This window comes from Triturus cristatus, chromosome 6, assembly GCF_964204655.1.
Source record: "Triturus cristatus chromosome 6, aTriCri1.1, whole genome shotgun sequence".
Classification (NCBI taxonomy): Eukaryota; Metazoa; Chordata; class Amphibia; order Caudata; family Salamandridae; genus Triturus; species Triturus cristatus.
In genome coordinates this window covers 113006285-113030166 of record NC_140589.1, presented here as the reverse complement: position 1 = coordinate 113030166, position 23882 = coordinate 113006285, and the positions used below count along the sequence as shown (strand labels likewise).

General features: G+C 47.3%; 1 protein-coding gene across 1 annotated transcript in view; it reads right to left on the bottom strand.

Moving 5' to 3' along the window:
• Positions 1-23882, bottom strand: part of LOC146816480 (exportin-5-like) — a 1728456-nt gene that overhangs the window by 387684 nt on the left and 1316890 nt on the right. Inside the window, exon 23 of the mRNA XM_085610324.1 lies at positions 17163-17299. Coding sequence (XP_085466450.1) covers positions 17163-17299 — 137 coding nt within the window. The remainder of the gene's footprint in view (positions 1-17162; positions 17300-23882) is intronic.

Below are 23882 nucleotides of genomic sequence, written 5' to 3'. Positions count from 1 at the left end.
GTATTTACCATGCAAAGCATTTACATATCATTCTTTACCATGCAAGGTAAGTATAGTTAAGGTAAATCTACATACATACATATATATACACACACACACACACATTTGGGGTGGGTAGGAGTATAAGGTAATATGTGTAATTTTTGTGTTTAAGGGTGGGTAAGGGTATAGAATATTATGGGTATTTATAGGAGTTTGTTTTGGGTTTAGGGATGGGACTGGGTAGAGGGTATATGGATATATTTAGGGTGGGTAGGGGTATACTGTTGTAAGGGTAATTTTAGGGTTGAGAGAACGGAGAATGGAGTAAGTAAGTGGAGTACAGAGATGTCCATGTGTATGTAATGTAATCATGCAAAACAGCTACAGCTATAGGTGCCCGGGTGCATCTGAATCTACAGCTCTACATGCCACGAACAGATGCTTACTGGGTAAGTAGCATAATCCGTTCGAGGCATGTGTGCTGTAGATGCACATGCCTTGAATAGACTATATAGCAGTATTCTCCTAAAGCGGTGGCTAACCAGTAGATGTTGCACCGGTTTGAAAATGTGTTTTTAGCACTGCTTGCCCTACACATTGGCTTCTTGACGTGCTAACACATCCACACAATAATGTTTGGTAAACGTGTGTGGTGTGGACCATGTTGCTGCCTTACAAATGTTAGCTTTAGGGATGTTACCTAAAATGGCCATAGACGCTCCTATTTTACGAGCTGAATGCGCTCTAGGAGGTATAGATAAAGTTTGCTTAGCGTAACAGGTTTGAATGCACTTAACAATCCATCTTGCAATACCAGATTTAGAAATAGGATTGCCTTTGTGAGGTGTAGCAAATACAACAAATTGTTTTGCGGAAATCCTTTGTTCTTTAAATGTAGTACAATAGCGCTCTTCTGACATCAAGAGTATGACGAGCTCGTTCTGCTACTGAATCAGGCTGAGGTAAGAACACATGCAATGCAACTGATTGGTTGATATGGAAAGCAGAAACCACTTTGGGAAGGAACTTTGGGTTGATGCGAAGAACTGCCCTGTCTATGAAGCTGAAAGAAGGGTTCTTCTAGGGATAAAGCCTGTTGCTCACCAACTCTCCTCAATTAAGTGATCGCAATGAGAAAGGCCACTTTCCATGAAAGAAACTATAGTGGACAGTCGTGTAATGGTTCTGTTCTGATTCCAAACTTGTGCTGGAGGTACCCTGAATGGTATTATTCTCTTAAGTCCCTCCATAAAGGTTTTAATTACTGGAACTTTGAACAAAGATAGATGTCTGTTTTGTAAATATGCAGCTACTGATGCAAAAAGCAAACAAATGGAAGTGTAGGCTAAACCATCAGGCTGTAAATGCAGAAGGTAACATGATATTTTGAGTAGATGCATCTAGTGGATAAGGAAAATGCTACTTACCAGTATGCATCTGTTCTTGGCATATAGAGCTGCAGATTCACACGCTTTGCATAGATCGCCATCTGGTGTTGTGCCGGATGTTTGCACTTTGTTGTTGTCTTGGAAGAAGTCTTTGGAAGTCACAAGATGGGTGACTCCTCCTTTGGAAAATAGTGCACATGGGCATCGACTCCATCGTCAGATTGTTTTTTCGCCAAGAAGGGAAATGATGGAGTTTTGTGAGAAACAGATATAGATGTCCATGTATGTTGTATCTAATTAAGATAATACTGGAACAGATAAAAGTAGCCTTGGAGGTGGGTGGGCGTGTGTGAATCTGCAGCTCTACATGCCAAGAACAGATGCATACTGGTAAGTAGCATTTCCCGTTCGAGGCATATGAGCTGCAGTTCACACACTGTGCTACGATTGGATAGCAATACTCCTCCTTAGCGGCGACTACCAGTATCTGTTGCAGTAGTTTGAAATAGCGTTTTGCGTACAACTTGGCCCACACAAGCTTGTTGTTTTGCCTGCACATCTACACAATAGTGTTTTGTGAATGTGTGCGGTGTAGACCATGTAGCTGCTTTGCAGATGTTATCTAAGGGAATGTTCCCTAAAAATGCCATTGAAGTCCCTATCTTTCGGGTAGAGTGGGCTTTAGGGGGAATAGACAGTGAACGTTTTGCTTTGTGATAGCAAATTTGAATACATCTGTCAATCCACCTTGCAATCCCAGACTTTGATATGGGATTGCCTTTATGTGGTGGTGAGAAGGATACAAAAAGTTGTTTTGCGAAAAGGTTTTGTTCTGTCAATATAGTAAAGGAGTGCTCTTTTCACAACTAGTGTAAGAGCAGCTCTTTCTGCTACTGTTTATGGTTGCGAAAAGAACACTGGCAACTCAACAGATTGGTTGAGATGGAAGGGAGAAATAACTTTAGGAAGGAATTTAGGATTTGTCCTGAGAACCACTTTGTTATGATGGAGTTGTAAAAATGGTTCTTGAATAGTTAGTGCCTGTAGCTCAATGACTCTTCTAAGAGATGTAAAGGCCACAAGGAAAGCGACTTTCCATGTAAGAAATTGTAGCTCGCATTTATGCAGCGGTTCGAATGGAGGACCCATTAATCTTGTGAGAACGATGTTTAAATTCCACACTGGGGAGGGAGGTACTCTGGGAGAAATTATTCTTTTGAGGCCTTCCATAAATGCTTTAATGGCAGGCACCTTGAACAAAGACAGATGTTGTCTATTTTGTAGGTAAGCTGCGTTGGCAGCGAGATGTAATCTAATTGATGTGTATGCTAGATTACATCTTTGAATATGGAGCAGGTAACGTGATGTGCTGAGTGGAGGCATCTAGAGGATTGATGTTGTTATTGTTACAGTATATAACAAATCTTTTCCACTTGGCTGCATAGCAGGCTCTAGTAGTGGGGCGTCTAGCTTCTTTGATAACGTTCATACAATCAGGTGGAAGATTGAATAACCAAACTCTAGGACTTCAGGAGCCAGATAGCCAGGTTGAGCTGTGCTGGATCTGGGTGTCTGATCTCTCCATGGTTCTGTGTTAAGAGCTGTGGGAAGAGGTGTAGTTTTTGGTGCGGGACTACTGATAGTTCCAGCAATGTTGTGTACCATGGTTGTCCGGCCCATGTTGGAGCAACTAGTATCAGTGTTAGTGACTGTTGTTGGAGCTTGCGCACCACTAATTGAATGAGTGGGAGAGGTGGAAAAGCGTACGCAAATCTCCCTGACCAATTCATCCATATCGCGTTGCCTTTGGATAATGGGTGTGGGTATCTGGCGGCGAAGCTTGGGAATTTTCTGTTGTAATGTGTGGCGAAGAGATCTATCTCTGGCTGCCCCCACATTTGGAAAAACGGTTGAAGAACTTGTGGATGAAGTTCCCACTCGTGAATCTGTTGTGTCTGCCGACTTAACAGGTCTGCCATGTGATTTTGAATTCCTGAAGATGTTGGGCTAAGAGAATATGTTTTGAGGAATGGCCCACCTCCATATGCTCTGTGCTAGTTGACAGAGCTGTAAAGAGTGCGTTCCCCCCCCCCCCCTGTTTTTGTAAATAGTACATTGCGGTCATATTGTCCGTGCGGACTAAGACAGCTTTGCCTGATAACAATTCTGGAATGATTTTAATGCCAGAAAGATTGCTAGTAACTCCAAATGGTTGATGTGGAGTAGCCTTTGCTGAGGTGTCCATGTGCCCTGTATGGTGTGATGAAGTAGATGAGCTCCCCAGCTGGTGAGCGATGCATCAGCTGTTAGCACAGTCTGTGGTACTGGCTATAGGAACGGTCACCCTTAGGAAAGGTTTTGGGTGTGCCACCAATGTAGAGAGCGTTGTGTGCGATCGTCCACCAACACCAGATCTGTCAGCTGACCTGGAGCTTGGTTCCACTGACGTGCCAAGCATTCCTGTAAGAGGCGCATCTGGATTCTTGCATGAGGTAATATGAATATGCAAGAGGTCATCATCCCTATGAGTTGCTTGAACACTCGAGCTGAAAGTGAGTGTTGGGGCTGGAATCTGGTTATAAGGGCTTGCATGCTTGCTATCCTGGCTGGACTGGGATATGCAAGGCGTTTTGAGGTGTTTCTTGTGGCACTCAGATATTGTTGGATGTGGGATGGTTGGAGGTGAGACTTTGTGAGGTTTATGGTAAACCCTAAGTTGTGAAGTAGTTGGATTGTGGCGTGGGTGTAATTTACACACTGGGTATGTGACTTGGCTTTTTTGAGCCAGTCGTCCAAATATGGGAAGACGTGAATTTGTTGTCTTCGTAAGTGGGCTGCTACCACTGCCAGACATTTGGTGAAGACCCTGGGTGCTGTGGTGACTCCAAATGGGAGAACCTTGAACTGGTAATGCTGACCGTCCACCCCAAACCGAAGATATTTTCTGTGGGCAGGGTGGACGGAAATGTGGAAGTAGGCGTCCTTGAGATGTAATGTGGCAAGGAAGTCGCCCGGTTTTAGTAGAGGGAGGAGCTGTTGGAGATTGATCATATGGAAATGGTCTGATTATATGTAGCGGTTTAATGGTCCGAGGTCCGAGATGGGTCTCAGGGTTCCTTCCTTTTTTGGAATGAGGAAGAACAGGGAGTAAACCGCTGTGCTTTGGTGATGAAGGGGAACTGGTTCTATGACATGTTTTGCTAGGAGGGAAAGCACCTCTTGTTTTAGAAGCGTTAAACGCTCTGCTGACATTGGACGCTTTTTGGCTGGTATGTTTGGGGGAGTTAAAGTGAGCTCTAGGCAATAACCTGATTAGATAATTTGTCTCAGCCACCTGTCCGTGGTAATGTTGTTCCAGACAGGTAGGGAATGTAGCAATCTTCCCCCAACCGGAGTAAAGTGGTCCAAGGGGAGTGGAGGGAAGTCATTGTTTAAGGGTGGAGGCGGTAATAGTATTGGTAGTTTTGCCTCTACGCTGGTTATTATTGCCCCTGTATCCTCCTCTGTAATAGCCTCTGTTAGATGAGGTCTGGGTGGGACTCTTGTAGGAAGTGGAAGGGTTATCATTGGTAAAACCTCTAGAGGCGCCCCTATAAGAGGAGCGACAAAAGGAACTTCTGGGAGCTTGCGATTGCAAAGCTTCCATTGATTTGGCAGTGTCGGTATCCTTCTTCATCTTCTCCAAAGATGAATCTACAGTGGGCCCAAATAAGTGTTCCTGATTAAACAGTTGATTTAATATGGTAGTTTGAACCTCGGGTTTGAAGCCAGAAAAGCGTAGCCAGGCATGTCTACATAAAAGGACACTGGTATTAATAGCTCGGGATGCTGTGTCTGCAGCGTCCAGAGCACAACAAATGGAGATATTAGTTATGAGCTTGCGTTCCTGGATGAGTTCATTGGCTCATGTTTTATATTGGTCTGGAAGGTGTTGTAGTAGGGTCTCTAGCTCGTCGCAGTGTGACCAATCATATCTAGCAAGCAAAACCTGTGTGTTGGCAATCCTCCATATGTTGGCTGCTTGGGGCGCCGTTCTTTTATCTGATGCGTCCAGCAGTTTTGACTCATCAAGAGGTGGAGCATCTCCTGTGGTTTGGGAATTAGCCCTTTTCCTGGCATTGGAGACCACTAAGGAATCCAAGGGTACCTGCCCTTTAATATAAACAGGGTCAGCTGGGGGAGACTTGTACTTCTTTTCTACCCTGAGGTTAATGACTCTGGCCCTTCTATGATCCTATAATACTTCAGGAGCATGTTTGATTACCATTGGGAGAATGGAAGTGGACCTTTGGGATGGTGCAAAAGTGTCCATGAGGAAATCTTCCTCCACAGGGTCTGTGTGTAAGTTCACCCCGTGGTATTCTACTGCTCTGTGTATGAGCTGAGTGAATCCTATAGTGTCCTCCGGAGGGGATGGTCTAGATGGGTAGATGTCATCCTGTGGTGTGTCTGGGACATCTGGTGTGTCAATCCTCCCATGGGTCTTTTGGGGTACCAGGAGGATTAGGTTTCCTTAAAGGTTGATCATACCCTTCGTTTTCAGAGGTGTCATCATCATCCTGAGGTGGAGGAGATGATGAGGGCAGTGAATATGGGATAGGAGAGTGGTGTGGAGGAGGAGGTGGAGAAGGAATTCTTAAAGTAGAAGTTGCAATGTCTCTCTTCTTTAAAGGAAGTGGGGCTGGTACAGGTTTGTCCATTTTTCTTTTTTGGAAGGACTAAGTATAAGTTGACCTGTGTTGGAGTCTTTTTGAAGAGTTTTTTGGGTTGGATCAGGTCGAAAAAGCTCCTCCTTTAGAGTGTGTTTCAGTGCTGATTTTTTCGGGTCCGACTGTTTGTGTGGCAGAGGTTCCGGTAGGGTCTTCGACACTGGTTGTTTGTTCGGTTCCGATGGATTTATTCGGTTCCGTAGGTTGAGCGCCAGTGTTCTTCAGAACCGGTTGTTTGTTCGGTTCCAAGGGTTTTTTGGGCTCCGAAGGCTGAGCGCCCAAGGACTTTGGAACCGGGTGTTTAGGAAAAGAATTTTGGAGCCGCGACGCCCGTACCAATGGATTTCGGCACCGAAGGCGTCTATGTTGAGCTAGGCTTTGGTGCGGAGGAAGGCAGTGGTTTCTTTTTTGGTGCCGGGGATGGAGTTATGGCACCAACGGCAGGCTGGCTCGATCCCGAGTGGCATGAAGGCTTGTGTATCGACTTCTTTGCCGAGCCCGAAAGCGGGGCGTGAGAAGTTTTGTCCTGGTGTGCACCTAGGCCCGAAGGTGAAGTTGTGACCAAAGCCTTTTTGGGAATGGGTGGTGGTGAGGGGTCAACGTCAGCACTTACGACCCACTGCCCGGGAGGGATGTCTTCTACGTCTGCGCTTATGTAGCCCTCTTGGATCTGCTCCTGCACGTTGATGCCTTCCTGGAAGATGTCGTCCAGAATCGATGTCGATGATCGAGCCATGGTTCTTCAAGCTTGACTAGCCCGTATTGTCTTCTTGGAGCGGAAAGAGGCACAAGCTAGACAGTCTTTGGCTTTGTGCTCGGGTGAAAGGCAGAGGTTACACACATCGTGAAGATCGGCGTTGGAAACTTGGATCCACATTTAGGACACTTTTTGAAGGGAGTCCTTTCCATGAGCCAAAGGCCTAATGGCGCAGGTAGGCCCGAAGACCGGAATTGAAGAGTTCAAGTTTGAAGAGATGCGCGTCGAATGGGAATGCGATCGAAACAATACCGAAGATTGGGTGAAGGATTTCGCGTCGAAAAGTAGATCGGTAACAACACCGAACTGGAGCGCGATGAACACATTCGAGCCCGATGGCGGAAAAAAACAATCTGACGATGGAGTCGATGCCCATGCGCACTATTGTGCAAAGGAGGAGTCACCTATCTCGTGACTTCCAAAGACTTCTTCCAAGAAAACAACAAAGTGCAAACATCCGGGCCCAACACCAGATGGCGATCTATGCACAGTGTGTGATCTGCAGCTCATATGCCTCGAACATACTGTTATTAGTACAATATACAACAAATCTTTTCCATTAAGCTGCATAGCGTGCTCTGGTAGTAGGCTTTCATGCTTCCTTAAGAATGTTCATACATTCTGGTGGCAAGTTAAGATATCCAAACTCTGACTTCAGGAGTCAAATCACTAGACTGAGCTCCTTGGGATTTGGATGTCTGACTTCTCCATGGTTCTGCGTGAGAAGACTGGAATAGAGATGTAGCTTTTGATGTAGAACTACTGACAGTTCTAAAAGTGTCATGAACCACGATTGACAAGCCCAAGCGGGAGCTACTAGAATCTGTGTGAGGGATGTTTGCCTGAGCCTCCGAACCAGAAATGGAGGGAGAGGTGGAAAAGAGTAGGCAAATATCCCTGACCAATTCATCCACAGGACATTGCCTTTGGATAGGGGCTGTGGGAATCTGGAGGAGAAGTTTGGGCATTTTGAGTTGTCCACTGTGGCGAACAGAACTATTTGTGGAAATCCCCATTGTTGAAAGAAGAACCTGGGGATGAAGTTCCCACTCGTGGATTTGTTCCCTTCTTCTGCTTAGGTGGTCTGCAATCTGATTCTCCACTCCTTGTAGGTGCTCTGCCAGAAAGTGGACTCTGTGACGAATTGCCCAACGACAAATTGTCTGAGAGAGGCGTGACAGTTGCAGAGAATGTTTTCCCCGTTTTTGTACATAGTATATTGATGTTATGTTGTCATACTAGGACAACTATCCCTATGAGGTGAGACTGAAAAGCTTTTAGCGCTAGATATACAGCCAGAATCTCAAGATAGTTGATATGCAGAGCTTTGTATCTGCTGTCCCATAGACCTTGAACTGTCAAGTTGTGAAGAGGGCACCCCAACCTGTGAGGGATGCGTCAGCTGTTAGTACGATCTGTGGAACAGGGTGAATGAAGAACCACCCTTTTGATATGTTTGGTGCGTTACACCACTTCAGAGAGTGATGGGTGCAGCTTTCTCCCAATACTAGATCTGTTAATTGACCCCGGGACTGATTCCACTGACTAGCTAAGCACTTCTGTAAAGGGCACATGAGCAATCTTGCATGAGGCACTATCTCGATGCATAATGTCATCATCCCTAGCAGTTGCATGAACATCCTGACTACTAAGTATTGACTGGCCTGGAACTGTATTAGCAGAGATTGAATATTGTGACTTCTGGCTGCATTGCGAGAGGTTAGAGCTGTGCAAGTGTGTAGAGTCGCTCCCAGATAGGACTGCATTTGTGAAGGCTGAAGGTGAGACTTCTGCGCATTGACCGTGAAACCCAATTGCTAGAGTAGGTTTAATGAACAAGTTACTTACCTTCGGTAACGATATATCTGTAAGAAATATTAGTTAGTTAGATTTCTTACCTTAGAATATCCCCAGGCGTCAGGCTTGATCCGGAAAGATTTTTCGTCAGCAATACCCTTGCACGTTGCTAGGCGTCGTCTGCGGCTCCGCGTCCAGCATCGTGATCGCCGGGATGACGTCGGAGTACTTGGACGCCGCCCTCGCACGCTGAAGTCAGTCCTTGTACATAGCTTTCCGCGCCAGGAACGCAGAGCCATGCAAGAAACCGACACTGGTGCCATGAATCTAGGGCCTTGAAAGGGATGGTCTTAACCCTAGATATCAGTTCACAGAACGGGGAGGATGGGTAGGGCGGTAAGGAATCTAACTAATGTTTCTTACAGATATATCGGTACCGAAGGTAAGTAACTTCTTCATCTGAAAGAAACACGTTAGTTAGATTCCTTACCTTAGAATAGATACCCCAGCAATACCAACCACGGTGGTGGGTGTGCGTACCAAGATCACACCAGGAAGTCCTGGAGTACAGAACGGCCAAAGAAGCAGTCTCTCCGGACTTGGCTGTCCAGGCAGTAATGCTTAGCAAACGTGCGCAGCAAAGCCCACGTTGCTGCCTGATAAATGTCCTGCAGAGGGACTCCCCGATCCAGGGTAGTAGTAGCCGCTGTGGCCCTCAGCCCCACAGGAGGTTCCTTCTTAGCCAAGGAATAACAGGCCTTAATGCACAAAACAACCCACCGAGAGATGGTCTGCTTGTGCACTGCCCGCCTCTTCTTAGCGCATACGTAGCCAACGAAGAGTTGGTCGTCCACCCGGAACTGTTTTGTGCGGTCCAGATAGAAGGAGAGCGCATGTTTTGGGTCCAGACGGTGGAGTCTCTCTTCCTCTTTCAGGGATGCGGAAAGAAGGTTGGCAATGTAACAGACTGGTCTATGTGAAAGGCAGTAACCACCTTAGGGAGAAAGGAAGGACGAGTCCTGAGAACAACCTTGTCCGGATGGACAGATAGGAAAGGAGGCTTAGAAGAGAGAGCCTGGAGCTCACTCACCTGTCTAGCAGAGGTGATGGCAACCAGGAAAGCAGTCTTAAGAGTCAGAAGACTAAGAGGACAATTATGAAGTGGCTCAAAAGGAGCACACATCAGATAGGTTAAGATTCAAGTCCCACTGAGGCATTACGAAAGGGACAGGAGGAAACATGTGAGTAATGCCTTTAAAGAATCTAGCAATAGGGGACTTGAAAAGAGAAGGTTGATCAGGAAGCCGTAATAAGGCAAAAACAGCTGAAATATATCACTTGAGGGTGCCCAGAGCAGAGCCCTGCTGGGCCAGAAGAAGGAGAAAAAGAAGAACCTCAGAAAGAGGGGCGGAAAGGGGATCCACAGCCTTTGCTGTGCACAATGCCACAAATTTATGGCACCTGCAGGCGTGTACCGTTTTAGTGGAGGGACGCCTAGCTGCCAGAATGACATCACAGACTTCAGGAGGCAAGTCAAATGGCATCAACTGTCACCGCTCAATCTCCACGCATGGAGATGGAGGCTGGACAGGTTCGGGTAGAGGACCGTCCCCTGCTGCTGCGACAGAAGGTCCTCCTGAAGAGGTAGTCAAATCGGGGGATCGATTGACAGACTGAGTAGCTCGGGATACCAGTATCTTTGTGCCCAATCCGGAGCCACAAGGATGACTTCAGCACTCTGGGCAGAAGTGGTATAGGCGGAAAGGTGTAAAACAGACTGCAACGCCACTCGCGACGAAAAGCGTTTCCGAGCAAGTGCAGCCTTGGAAATTCAAACACGCAGAACTGATGAAATTGCGCGTTCTCTCCGGTGGCGAATAGATCTAACCAAGGCTCTCCCCACTGCCGAAAGAGACCTTGCGCTACGTCTGAGTTCAGACGCCATTCGTGATCCATCATGCACCGGCGGCTGAGTTCGTCCGCCCTGACGTTCAGAGAGCCCGCCAGGTGTTGAACCACCAGGGTGATGCCCTGATGTTCCAGCCATGTCCAGAGGCACAGAGCCTCCTGACAAAGGGTCCACGACCCCACCCCGCCCTGCTTGTTGCAATACCAAATGGCGGTGGTGTTGTCCGTGAACACCTGCACTACACTTCCCCGAACAGAGGGAAGGAATGCCTTCAGTGCAAACCGGATCGCCCGCAGCTCCAACAGGTTGATATGGAGCCGGGACGCCGCCGGACACCAGAGGCCTCTGATCTCCGCCTCTCCCATGTGGCCCTCCCATTCCAGAAGGGACGCCTCCGTCATCACCACATGCTCCGGTTGGGGGAGGGAAGGGGATCTGCCACTGACCCAATCGCGGTCCATGAGCCACCACTACAACTGCCTTGCAGTGCCCCGACGATCAGGACGTGGTCGGACAGGTTGCCCCGATGTTGAGCCCACTGGAACTTCAGGTCCCACTGCAGAGCCCGCACCCGCCACCTGGCGTGATGTACCAGCAGGATGCATGAGGCCATTAGACCCAGCAGCCGCAGCACCATCCTGACCGAAACTCGGGATAAAGGCTGAAAGATCGGAATCAGAGCCTGAATATCCCGAACCCGCTGTTCTGGAGGATAGACCCGAAAACACGCCGAGTCCAGAACCGCTCCAATGAAAAGAAGCCTCTGGGAGGGACTCAGATGCGACTTCGGCACGTTGATGGAGAACCCCAGCAAATGCAGGAGGTCGGCTGTAGTCTGGAGGTGGGAGACGACTGCCTGGGGCGAACCCGCCTTCAACAGCCAGTCGTTGAGATAGAGGAAGACTGGAACCCCTAATCTGCGCATATGAGCTGCGACCACCGCCATCACTTTCGTTAACACCCGAGGGGCACTGGTGAGGCGGAAGGGGAGCACAGTAAAAAAAGTGCTCGTGGCCTACCGTGAACCGCAGGTAACGCCGGTGGGCCGGCAGGATGGGGATGTGGAAATATGCGTCCTGCAAGTCCAATGCTACCATCCAGTCTCCAAGGTCGAGGGAAGCCAGAACCTGAGCTAAGGTGAGCATCTTGAACTTCTCCTTCCGGAGGAAGGCGTGGACGCTCCTGAGGTCCAAGATAGGGCCGTAGGCCCCCTTTGCCCTTCTTGGGAACCAGAAAGTAGTGGGAGTAACAACCCCGACGGACTTCTGGGCCAGGAACGCGCTCGATGGCCCCCTTGGCCAAGAGGGCCATAACTTCCTCCTGCAGAAGTTGCGGCCCCCTTGGCCAAGAGGGCCGTAACTTCCTCCTGCAGAAGTTGCATGTGATCCCCCGACATGCGGTCGTATTGCGGTGGCAGGGCTGGCGGGGTCGCCTCGAAGGGGAGGGAGTAGCCCCTTCGGACGAATTGCAGCACCCTCCTGTCCGACGTGATGGCATGCCGGTGGAGCAGGTGATGGCGAACTCCGCCTCCCACTGGCGTGGAATGGGCCTCAAAGGTCGGACTAGGAAGGCTTTGAGGCAGGTGCTGCGGGGGCAGATGTGGGCTGACCGGCTCTCTGTCCCACTGCTCCGCCTCAGCGGAAACCACGTTCGCGACCACGTTGAGGCTGGTTCTGCGGCCTGTGGCTAGATGGACGTGCGGGGGCGCCCCTTCCTTGGCCACGAAAGGGGGAAAAAGCGGAAGTTTGCGGGCGCAGGGCCGAGACGCCCAAGGACTTGGCCCTAGCCCTGGAGTCCTTAAAGCGCTCCAGCGCAATATCCGCTTTGTCGCCAAAAAGGCCATCGAAGTGCATGTCCATGAGGGTGCTCTGGACATCCCCGGAAAAATTTGTGGATCTCAGCCAGGCGTGAATCGCCACCGTCGAGTCCGTGGTGTCAAGCCAACATCGAATTGAGTACCGTGCTACATCCCGCCCCTCAGTAAGAGCCTGGGCAAGTCGTGTCCGGGCCTCCTTCGGACACTGGGGCAGCACGTCCGCCACCGTATCCCACAAAGAGTGGGTGTAACGGTCCAAACGGCACGCGGTAATAATGGACCGCAACCCCAAACTGAGGGAGGAAAACAGCTTCTTTCCAAACTGTTGGTCCGGAGGAGCGGACGGGAAGGCGGTCTGGGACATAGAGGCCTGGATAACCAGGCTCTCAGAGTTGGGGTGCATTGACAGAAAGCTGGGGTCACCCGGAGCAGGGCGGTGGCGCCGGGCCACGTTCCGGTCCACAGGAGTAACTGTGGAGGGCTTGGACCAGGTGCCCATCAGAACGTCAGTGATTGCTTCATTGAACTGCAGTAGAGGCTCCGAAGAACTTACTAGCGGTTGAAGCACTTCACGGCCGCTGCAGAGATCCCCAGGTGAGGTGCTTCGGCAGCCCTGCGCAGCACCACAGAATAGGCTGCACCCTCCTCCGTAGCCACGGAGGGAGGAGAGATGAAGCCAGGGTCAGGTGAGGTATAGAGCTCACTGGCATCCCCAAGGTCTTCTGCCCAGTCCTGATTAAACTGGCACTGTCTACCAGACTCCTGGTAGACAGGTTGAAAGGACGGAGCCGGGCGGTAGATGAATTGCTCATCCATCGGCGCCGGAGACGGCCTGGATCCACCGGGGGCCTGCGGCGTCGGGACCGAAGACGACAACGGGGCCGAAGCCGCCGGCTCGCTAGGCCTTCCAAGCGGACCCGCGGGGCCCGAAGGCACGCAGACAGGCCGCGACGGCAGAGCGAGACTCCTCATGGCCATGAGGAAGTCTCGAACCTCGTCCGGAGTCGCGTTAGGCCCAGGGACCGGAGGGTATGGGGACGGACGCGACACCTGAATCCACCCGAATCCACAGCCGAGTCGCGCGACCGGCGAGGGGAGTTAGAAGAGCGATGTCGCCTCTTCGACGACTTCTTACTGTGCCTCGACTTACCTGAATGCGAGGACTTCGAACCCGACGAGCGGTGATGACTTCGGCTCCGCGACCGGTCCCTCGACCTCCTCCTCGACCGGGAGTTCAAAAAGGTTCAAAAACTGACTAAAGGGTATGCTCTTCCCGGATCTGCGCTAACTGGCGCGGAAAAAAGAAGAAGAACTGACGTCAGCGCGCGAGGGCGGCATCTAAGTACTCCGACTACATCATTCCAGCGATCACGTCGCAGACGACGGACGCGGAGCCGCAGACGACGCCTAGCGACGCGCAAGGGTATTGCTGACGAAAAATCTTTCCGGATCCAGCCTGACGCCTGGGGATATTCTAAGGTAGGAATCTAACTAACATGTATCTTTCAGATGTAGTGGTCTAATGTAGTTTGAGTGTGGTGTAGACACTTTTTGTGTGTGCTGGCTTTTTCTGAGCCAGTCGTCCAGATATGGGAAGACATGAATCTGTTGTCTTCTGAGATGTGCCGCCACTGCCAGACATTTTGAGAATACTCTGGGAGCAGTAGTTACTCCAAACAGGAGTACCTTGAATTGATAGTGTTTTCCTGCTATCACAAACCTGAGGTATTTGCGATGAGCTGGGTGAACCGGAATATGAAAGTATGCGTCTTTTAAGTCGAGTGTGGACATAAAATCGCTTTGCTGTAGCAGTGGAAGGACGTGTTGAAGCATGAACATGTGAAAATGTACTGAAAGTATGCAGAGACCTGAGGGGCGGGGTTGGCAGAGGTGGGCATACCTTTGGGCTGACTAATTTCTCCCGCCTGTCTTCCAGACGAAAAGTAAGGAAGACAGGAAAGGGAACTGCTCCTGATAGCAGGAGAGGCTGGGGGTCACATTACAAAGGCTGCAAGGCCTTTGAAGCCCCCCTGCCACAGATTGCTCTTCCTGGCCTGGGGGAGTCGTGAACACCTCCGCCCAGGAAAGGCTTAGTTTCTATGCTCAGGGAGCAAAGGCTCCCACCCCAGAGGTCCAGAAACATGACTCGTGGTGGCAGGCTGGTGTGTACCAGTCAGGGAACCTACCAGAGGCTGGACATTTTTCAGGGGGCATCTCTAAGATGTCCTCCGAGTTCATTTTTTATTAAATCTCACACTGGCATCAGAGTGCGTTTAATGTGCTGAGAAGTTTGATACCAAACTTCCCAGTTTTCAGTAAAGCCATTATGGTGCTGTGGTCTTTGTGATGACAAACTACCAGCACCATATACTCTTAGTGGTAGTACTGCACTTGCAATGTCTGAGAATTGACTTAGACACTGTAGGGGTACAGGGCTCATGCACCTGTACCCTCACTACTGGTATAGTGTACTCAGCTAGAGCGGTGGCTGACCGATGCCAGGGCAGTGGGTTGCAGGCATGGCACACAGGGCTGTGTGCCATGTCGACTCTTCAGTTTGTTCTGCACCAATAAACAAAGCCGGCAATGACAGTGTGTGTGTGCGTGTGTGTGTGCGTGTGCGTGTGTAAAGGTACAGGGCCTCTAAGGGTGGCACAATAAGTGCTGCAGTCCATAGAGGTCTTCCCTGGCCACAGTGCCCTTGGTACCTATGGTACCATTTACAACGGACTGACATATGGCCAAAGAGTGCCAACTGGGTTTTGTTTAAATGCAGGTTTAGTGAAAGCACATAGGCCCTGGGTACCTGCTTGGCAGGAACCCAGGGCACACTCAGTCAAAGTACATCAGCAGCTTAGCAAAAAGTGGGGGCAACAATGCAAAAAGAGGGCACTTTTTTACAAACATATTTTGATTCACCATAATGGAAATTGTGCCAGTTTATCTACCTGAGGTTTGAAGAGTAATTTTTCATTAAAATAGATGTTATTTCTGAAAAATAACCAAATCCTTTTCTTTCCAAGACCAGAAACATGTTGAAGAAAAATTGGTTCCATCAAGAGCCGTTTAATTTTTTAGGAAAATTATTCTGCCACACTAGAAATTTGAAGGAAGGATCTGTTGATTATTGCTATTTTCTTGGGGTGATTTGGGTTTATTGATAGGGGAATTTTCGGCAAGCAAATGTTGCACCAACAACTACGCAAATCACTTTGGACACGTACAATATTCAATACATTTTGAAATATAAGGAGTCGGAGCATTCTAGGATATGATCGGTGAAGCTTCTTTCGCATACTTTCAATGGGTGTTGATGTGAGAGAAAAGGAGGTTTAAATGAAATTGTTTACACTTTGGGCATAAAGCCCACCTTGTTCTTCATTAAAACAGTGTTACATTGGTCTGCTGACCAAGGATGCAGCTCAGATAATCTTCTGGCTGAATGCAGTTGTGGGAAACAGTCTCACCATCAATTGAACTGTAACAAAGTATGGAGCATACTGCACAGAAATATATTGCACCAAATGAAATTAGGGCCTAATGTATATGTTGACAGAGAGGTAACTCTGATGCAACGGTGTTCCCTTCCCACCAACATAGCGGTTCTCCAGCTTGATTTCCAATGCGGGTGGATCATGGTTTGCCCATTTGCGGCTCTCCACAAGCATGTCTGTTTACGCGCAACAAAGTTTTCAGGTGATGTCCAGAACACCCTAATAGATATGCCATTTGAGGGAGAGCACCTTTTAAAACAGAAGGAAGTGACACATTGGAGTGGTTCAATGAGGGCAGGGCCATGGCCAGATACTGCGTTTGCACTCTTCAGCAAAGGCTCTTTACTCTTTTCAGAGGCTTATTGGTTTTTCCAAGAGCGTTCAGTATAGGCAGCATCACTCTATCCAGCAACAGCTACAGAACCCCTTTGTTGGCCTAAACAAGGGAAGAGAAAAAGGACGTGGCTGGCAGAACCAGCCCCTCCTCTTCCCCCACATCCTCCTATGCCTATTCTAAAGCACCACCAGTGATGTTTTGGCCGTTCATATGTGAAGAAGCACAGGAAAGGTGTACTTTTTTCTACAAGCCCGGAAGGTCAAAATGTAAGATCAACGGGTCTTACAAAGATGGTATACTCTATTACCCTAATGTTCCCTCCAGCAATTCCTTCGATCCGATGACCATCTATCAATAAATGAGGCAGCATCCTTGCTGTACCAGCGGAGTTGGTGCACGAGCAGAAAAATGCATAGGGGTGCTATTCACTGTACTTATTGATTCCCAATAGGGACAGCTGTCAGAGCATCAGGCCTTCACATCATGCTGACATAGGGCTCTCTATCTGAACTGCCATGATGAATTCTCAGACTCCACACAATGTGGTCATAGGGGTAGATTTCTGACATTTTCCAGCATGTTTCAAATCTCATTTTGAGATTATGAAGCACAGCAAATCAAGTTTAAATGCCAGAGAAGGTTTTGAATTCCTGACTGAGGCACAGAAATGCGGAGCTGGAGATGATGGGCAAGAAGCACCATTTATGTTGTCGTGCAATGGCGTGAAGGCACAAAGGAACATAAACGGCACTGCTTAGTAGACTGAATGTGTAAACTGTTTCTGGGGACCAAGCATGCATCTGGGCTATATCAAAGTTAACAAATCTACAAAGGAAACAGCATGTTTTAGAAGCTTTTTTCTTGAAAAATCCATCACGGACAAACAGAATTGCTACAACAATCTCAAGAAATGTGTTATTTAATGTACAGGTAATGTGTCTTTTTGAGCATTTTGTACTGGTAAAAAGGATATTTAGAATCGTTTTAAGTCTGAAGGTCGGAATAAAATCCAGATTTATAAATGCAGAGTTAAGAAGTCGACCAAGTAGCTCATCCACGTTGTAGAAATGTTGCTTCATTGTCTGCGCGGCAACACCCAAAATAGTGAAGCTAGAATCAGAAAAAGATTTTAGGAACATAGAAATAATCTGTGTATTTACGGTCATCTTTGTTTCCAGATTTCTAAAAAACGTAAACAAATATGACAACAAAATAATGTTCCAAATTGTGTTTTATATAAAATGCAACAACAATATATTACATTTTCAAAATTAGTATATTAAAAAAGTGCTAAATTTGTGAGACCTGAAAACCAGTTATCACCATAACATCACGTATGTAACAACGTCAATTTGGAATAGGAAATTACCTATAAATCTAGTTCTCCATCACAGGTATTCTATGCAAGTAAAACTGAGAGATCCTAAGAACTCCCACTAATATGCGGGTTCACATGATAAGTAACTGTGTATTTTGGTCCAATACTGCCACAGAGGGATTTTTGTGGTATCATAAACCACGATGCTGATGGTCCAGTGGTTCGTAAATGTCACCATCTACCCCACGATGGTAATGTAGGATCACATTACAGCTAGTACCCATTATGTAATGTATGCATTATAGGTTTATTTTGGGGTAGTTAGCTTTAAAAAGCTAAAAGCTGTTTTCGTTTAAGTGCAGATAACAATGGGTATTAATTGCAATTAGAATGTCTAGGTTTCGTTTATCTTTCTTGAACGGAGACATCAGTGGATTAATGCACCTCTGACTTCAGTGCTCACTGCATAATTATGGATTTAAGACATCTGCCACACCATTTACAAAATGTGCAGATTCCACCAAAATACAGTTTTAGTTCAAATGGCTAAAACTAATGCTGCCAGAGAAAGTGCCATATAATTTAGATAACCTTGCTGCATAACTTGGTGTAGCATAATCCTAGTGGCCCTGACAATGTTTAAGCCCTGCAGAGTGATTTGGGAGCTGTAATTATAATGATGCAATCTGTGTATCACAGGTAACTGTCCATATTTATTTGTAATATTTCACGGTTTCCTTTTATATACGTCTTTTGTACAATTATTTTGTGCAATATAAGCACTAAAACTATATATATATATATATATATATATATATATACTGAAAAAACCATAGGTTTCAGGGGTGTTATAGTTAGCTGGACTTTTCACTTGTACAAAACCATTGAAATTCCCCCGTTATAGTTAGTTCAGCTAACTATAACTCGCGCGCCCGCAATGCACTGCTGATGACGTCACATATTACATCACTCATGACATGGTCAGTGACATCACTCATGACATCACTGATGACATCTCAAATGACATCACTGATGACATCACTGATGACATCATCCAGTGAATGTGTGTTTTTCTGAAAATTAAATATGTTTTATATATGTATATCTCAAGGTCGATGGAAGAATAAATGGGTATATAAGTGTCTAAATGGATGATTTGTTTTTGAAAAATTGATTGTGTAACTGACTGATTAAGTGTATCATAGTGAATACATGGCTTAGTGAGTAATGTTTAAATATGTAAATATCTGTATCAGTCTCTCACTTTGTGTATAAGTGGCTGCATGGGTTGGTGAGTAGCTACATGGGTGTCTATATAGGTTATTAGTTGGTTTTTTGAGTATCAGTCTGAGTGTCTGCATGGTTCGGTGGGGGGTATTACGTAGTGCATAGGTGCATGAATGAGTGACTCACTGTTTGTATGTGTTGAACACAGCATGTGTGCAGGACTGTATGGGTGGATGAGTGTGTGTATGGGTGTGTTAGTGAGTGAATGACTGTTTCAATAGTGTCTTTATGAGTAACTACATATGTTTTAAACTAGTATATGTGACTATTGGTGTATATATGTGAGTATATGTGAGAGTGAGAGATTGAAAGAGTTCCTGTATGAATAAGTATGTGTTTCTATAAGTGATTGTTTAAAAGACTAAGTATGTGTAAGTTTCCGTAGAAGTAAGTATGGTGGTGTGTGTATAACTGTATATGCAAGTAAATGTATGTTTGATTCTTTATTAGCATGAGTGACTATGTGTGTGAGTAACTCTATGGATGAGTGGCATTGTGTAACAGGATGTATAGGTGTATGAGTACATATGATGAGTGAGTACATGTATGAGTGACTGTATAGGACTGTTGGTGAATGAGTGGATGTGTATGTGGATCTTAGAATTACTGAAGAGGTTGTTGTAACTGGTATTGGTATGTCCATTGTTTTGAAAATTTTAGTCTCTATTTTTGAATGTGTGTATCAAAGGTTATATTAGGGTGAGAGGAGGTCTGCCACTCTATCACAAGGATGATGTCATCAGTGATGTCATCAGTGATGTCATTTGAGATGTCATCAGTGATGTCATGAGTGATGTCACTGACCATGTCATGAGTGATGTAATATGTGACATCATCAGCAGTGCATTGCGGGCGCGCGAGTTATAGTTAGCTGAACTAACTATAACGGGGGAATTTCAATGGTTTTGTACAAGTGAAAAGTCCAGCTAACTATAACACCCCTGAAACCTATGGTTTTTTCAGTGAATTTCTGAGGTTTTTTAAATGCTAATTCCTAACTATAACGTGCCTGAAACCTATGGTTTTTTCTGTGAATTTCAAAGGTTTTTTAAATGCTAATTTCTAACTATGCCTACAGAGATAGGACATGTGAAGAAAGAAGAAAAAATGCACAGAAAGAAACAAAAGAAGTGCAGAAAGAAGCAACAGAAGTCCTCAAATACGAAGATAAGTGCAGGAAGAAGGATAACGTGCAGAAAGAACAAAAAGAAGAGCAGAAAGAAGCCTTGTTGCAAAATCATCCTGTACCCTCAACTTTTTCAGACGGATACTGGTGGTAACTGAGTCTGACTAACCAGTCCTAGAGCCAGTGCTATGTTAAAAGACACTTAGAATACAGTGAAAACACCTACATACACTAGGGAACATTATGCGTTGGGATCCCCCTGTGATTAGCATGACCTCCTCTGTAAGCCCCTAGTGTATAATAGGGCATGGGGATTAAAACTACCTCTTAAAACAGGCCACAGGGCGTTTTTGCACACGTTAACTCAGGCCCCGTCCCCTCCCTTCACCACTGTGTAAACACGCCCTGTGTCCATTTTTAGTTGGGAGATTAAGTTCATTTGAATCCTGAGGGTCCCTAGGGTCCAACTAGCCCACTAGGTACCTCCAGTAAGCGCCACAGAGCTGCGTTGCAGAGAGGTGTAAAAAGTGGCACGGCCTGGACCACCTCTCTGCAATGCAGCTCAGTGGCGCTTACTGGAAGCACTTGGTGGGCTAGTTAGCCCCCAGGGGCCCTCAGTATTGAAGGGAAATTATATCCCCAATTTAAAACGTGCCATAGTGCGTGTTTGCACACGTCACCTCAGGCCCCGTCCCCTCCCTTCACCACTGTGTAAACACGCCCTGTGGCTGTTCTAAGTTGAGGGATTAAGTCCCCCTGAATCCTAAGGGTCCCTAGGGTCAAACTAGACCACTAGGTACCTCCAGTAAGCGCCACAGAGCTGCGTTGCAGAGAGGTGTAAAAAGGGGCTTGGCCTCAGAACACCTGGCTGCAGCGCAGCTCCGTGGCGCATACTGGAGATGCCTGTTGGGGGCGCGTTTGCAGAGTGCTGCACGGAGGGGGCATGGCCTCCGGCACGATGCCAGTCTTTTAATTTTAGTTTTTTAAGAAGGGGGGCTGTTTGGTTCCCCTTCTTATTCTAATTTATTGGCCCTGATGACCCCACCATTGCCTGCCGAGTGCCACACACCTCTGTGTTGTATTCCACTAGCTAGTGCATATGCTATGACACTCTCTAGCCCATGTGCACTGTAACACCACCCCGTGAATATGTCATGCCACACTTGTCTTCGCACGGGTTATATTGCCCCATCTAACGTGCCTTTCTCGATGCCTATGTTATAACGCACAGTGCTATGCCATACATATTACAATCTGGGATCCATATCTTTGTCACAGTGCATATGCAACGTTACACTCCCCAGCACATATTTTATATTACAACTTTAGAGACTAGTTAGGTTACACAACACTGCCCTGTGCATATTACACTCCAAGGCGCATATCGCATAGCACGCGCTAGTGCCTGTGCTATCTCGCGCTCTCCAATGAATCTGTCATTGCGCACAATGTATTGCATATTATATTTCACGCCCGGTTCATCTTATATCACACTTTTTGGTGCATAGTTTATACCATACACTATATCTAGTTTTCATTTTCAATCGTGCTCTCAGGACTATGTTCTATATAACACTGTGTTTACCTACCCTTTTCACGGGCATTACATTTTGAGATAGGGGGTGGAGGGTCAGGGGGTGTTTCTGCCAAGTGAGCCCGGAGTCACAGTCACAAACGTCCTCTTCTTCCTGAATAAAAGTGAGATTATGCTGCATACTTGTTCATATTTTAAGTAGTTCGCACAGACACAATGTTTTAAAAACAATAAAGTTCCTAATACCCGCCTTCTCTGAACAGTTAGCTTGCTGCCCCATCCCCTTCCTCCCTATCCTCTGTTGTGTGAATCCATGGACTAGCCTCCTCCCTCCTGCCATGCATGGTCTGATGTGCTGCCACTGCCCTCAATTTAGTATGATGTACCAGTCCACTCCTCCCTCCCTCCATTGCCCAATTCTATGCCCCATCATTGACCTCCTGCTTAAACTCTGTGCTTAGCTTGCTGCCCCTATTCTCCTTCCCCCTGCCCTCCGATGTCTTTGTGCATGCCCCTGCTCCATCCTTTTTGCCCACCATGTCCCATGGACCTGCCACTCCTATCTACTCTGAGTGCTCTGTTGAGCTGCCACTCCCCTCCCACCTGCCTAGCATTGTCAGATGACTGTAACCTGTCCCTGCCACCTCCACCCTGCCTGTCCACATGCCATGCCCCTATCCTCTTCCTCCTGTCCTACATGGTCCATTGTACTGCCACACCCTTCTGCCCTCCCTGGTCTGTTGTGCTGCAACTGCTCCTCCTGCCTGCCCCGTGTGGTCTGTTGTGAGGTCCCTTCCCCTGAACTTTCTTGTCTGTGCACAGATCCTGACCCTTCCTTCTATCCTCCATCGTCCTTTGTGCATGCCCCTCCACCCTCCTTCTTGCCCATCATAGCCATTGTGCTGCCACTAACCCTCCCACTTGCCATGCATGGTCTTCTGTGCTGCCATGGCCCCTCCCACCTTCCCTGTGTGGTCAGTTAGCTGCCCCTGACCCCCTCCCACCTTCCCTCCATGGTCTGTGTGTATGCCATCACAGTCTCACTGTTGCTCTTCATGGTGTGTCTTGCTTCTAGTGCCCATCCTGCCTGACCTCCATGGCTATCTTGCTGCTCCTGCCCTGCCCCCAGCCCTACTCCCTCCCTCCTGGCTTGTCTGTTCCATTGTAATGCCCCTGATCCGTCCCTCCTGCCCTTTATGGTCTGTTATACTGCAGCTTTCTCTCCTGTCTGTCCATTATGGTCAGCTAGCTACCATTGCCTCTTGCCCCTCTGTTCTCTGTTGTCCATGTGCATGGTCCTGTCCCCTCCCTCTTGCTTTCTATGGATTGTTGTGCTGCACTCCCGTCCTGCATGCCCTGTGTGGTGTATTGTGCTGCTGCAAACCCTGATGCCTGCCCTGCAGGGTCAGTTTGGTGCACCTCTCCATGTCCCTACTGTCCTCTGTTATCCAAGTCCATGTCCCTATCCCATTTCCTTCCATGATCCAATGTACCATACTTGCGAACATTTTGAACTTGGTAAGAGGGAGATTTTGAAAAAAAACTGGGGTATTGATTTTCCCCTTTGAGTTACATTGAAAAAGAGGATATTGTAGACAGGAGACAGATCAAATAAAGCCCATTTGAGCTTAAAAACATTGGACGTTTCCTGGCTGAATCGGGTCTGTTGGCATGTATGGTTGTACTACCATTGCCTCTTCCTTCTGCCCACAATGGTCTATTACATTGCCACAGCCTTGAAGGAGGGTAGATTTTGTATCACAGGGGGCACCTGGCCCGTTCTGTCCACACCTGAAGTATGAGACCCTTGTCCTTGCCCTGCCAGCTGCATTTGTAGGCCGTAATAAATTGACCAGCGGGTCCTGTGTTGCTATATAATTATCCTGAGACATCCTTACCACTCAGCCAGCATAAAACCCCTGTGTAGGCCCTTCTGTTCAATATGTAGGCCTCTTTGTTAAATTGACCATAGCTCTGCAATTTTAGTGTATAGCAGTCTGAAGGCAGGTCTGCGAGGCCTTCTGATCCAAACTAGTAGCCCCCACCCTACCCGAGTGCTCCGTGCTCGGTATCAAAGTTCAACATCCCCCTGAAGCTGTCGACATACAGTAGGCTGCATCCTGGACTGGTACTTGCTTCCTGGGCAGGTTTCCCGCTTTTAAGGAAGTGGCAACCGCAGAGCGTCAAGTTAGGAGAACTGAGGAGATTTTATACATGAATATATTGAATTCCCGTACAATACCCATTATTTTCTGCTTGCTCTATGGAACTTACGATAAGCGATTGGCCTGAGAGACTGACCTTTTCACCCAGTCCATTGTCAGCATTAAGTGGGTAAATGACGAAATGTCTGGTAAAATCTGCAGACGAAGCTTTTGGGTAGCATACGTAGGTAGATGTAGCGTGCAAAGGAGCCCACAAAATGATA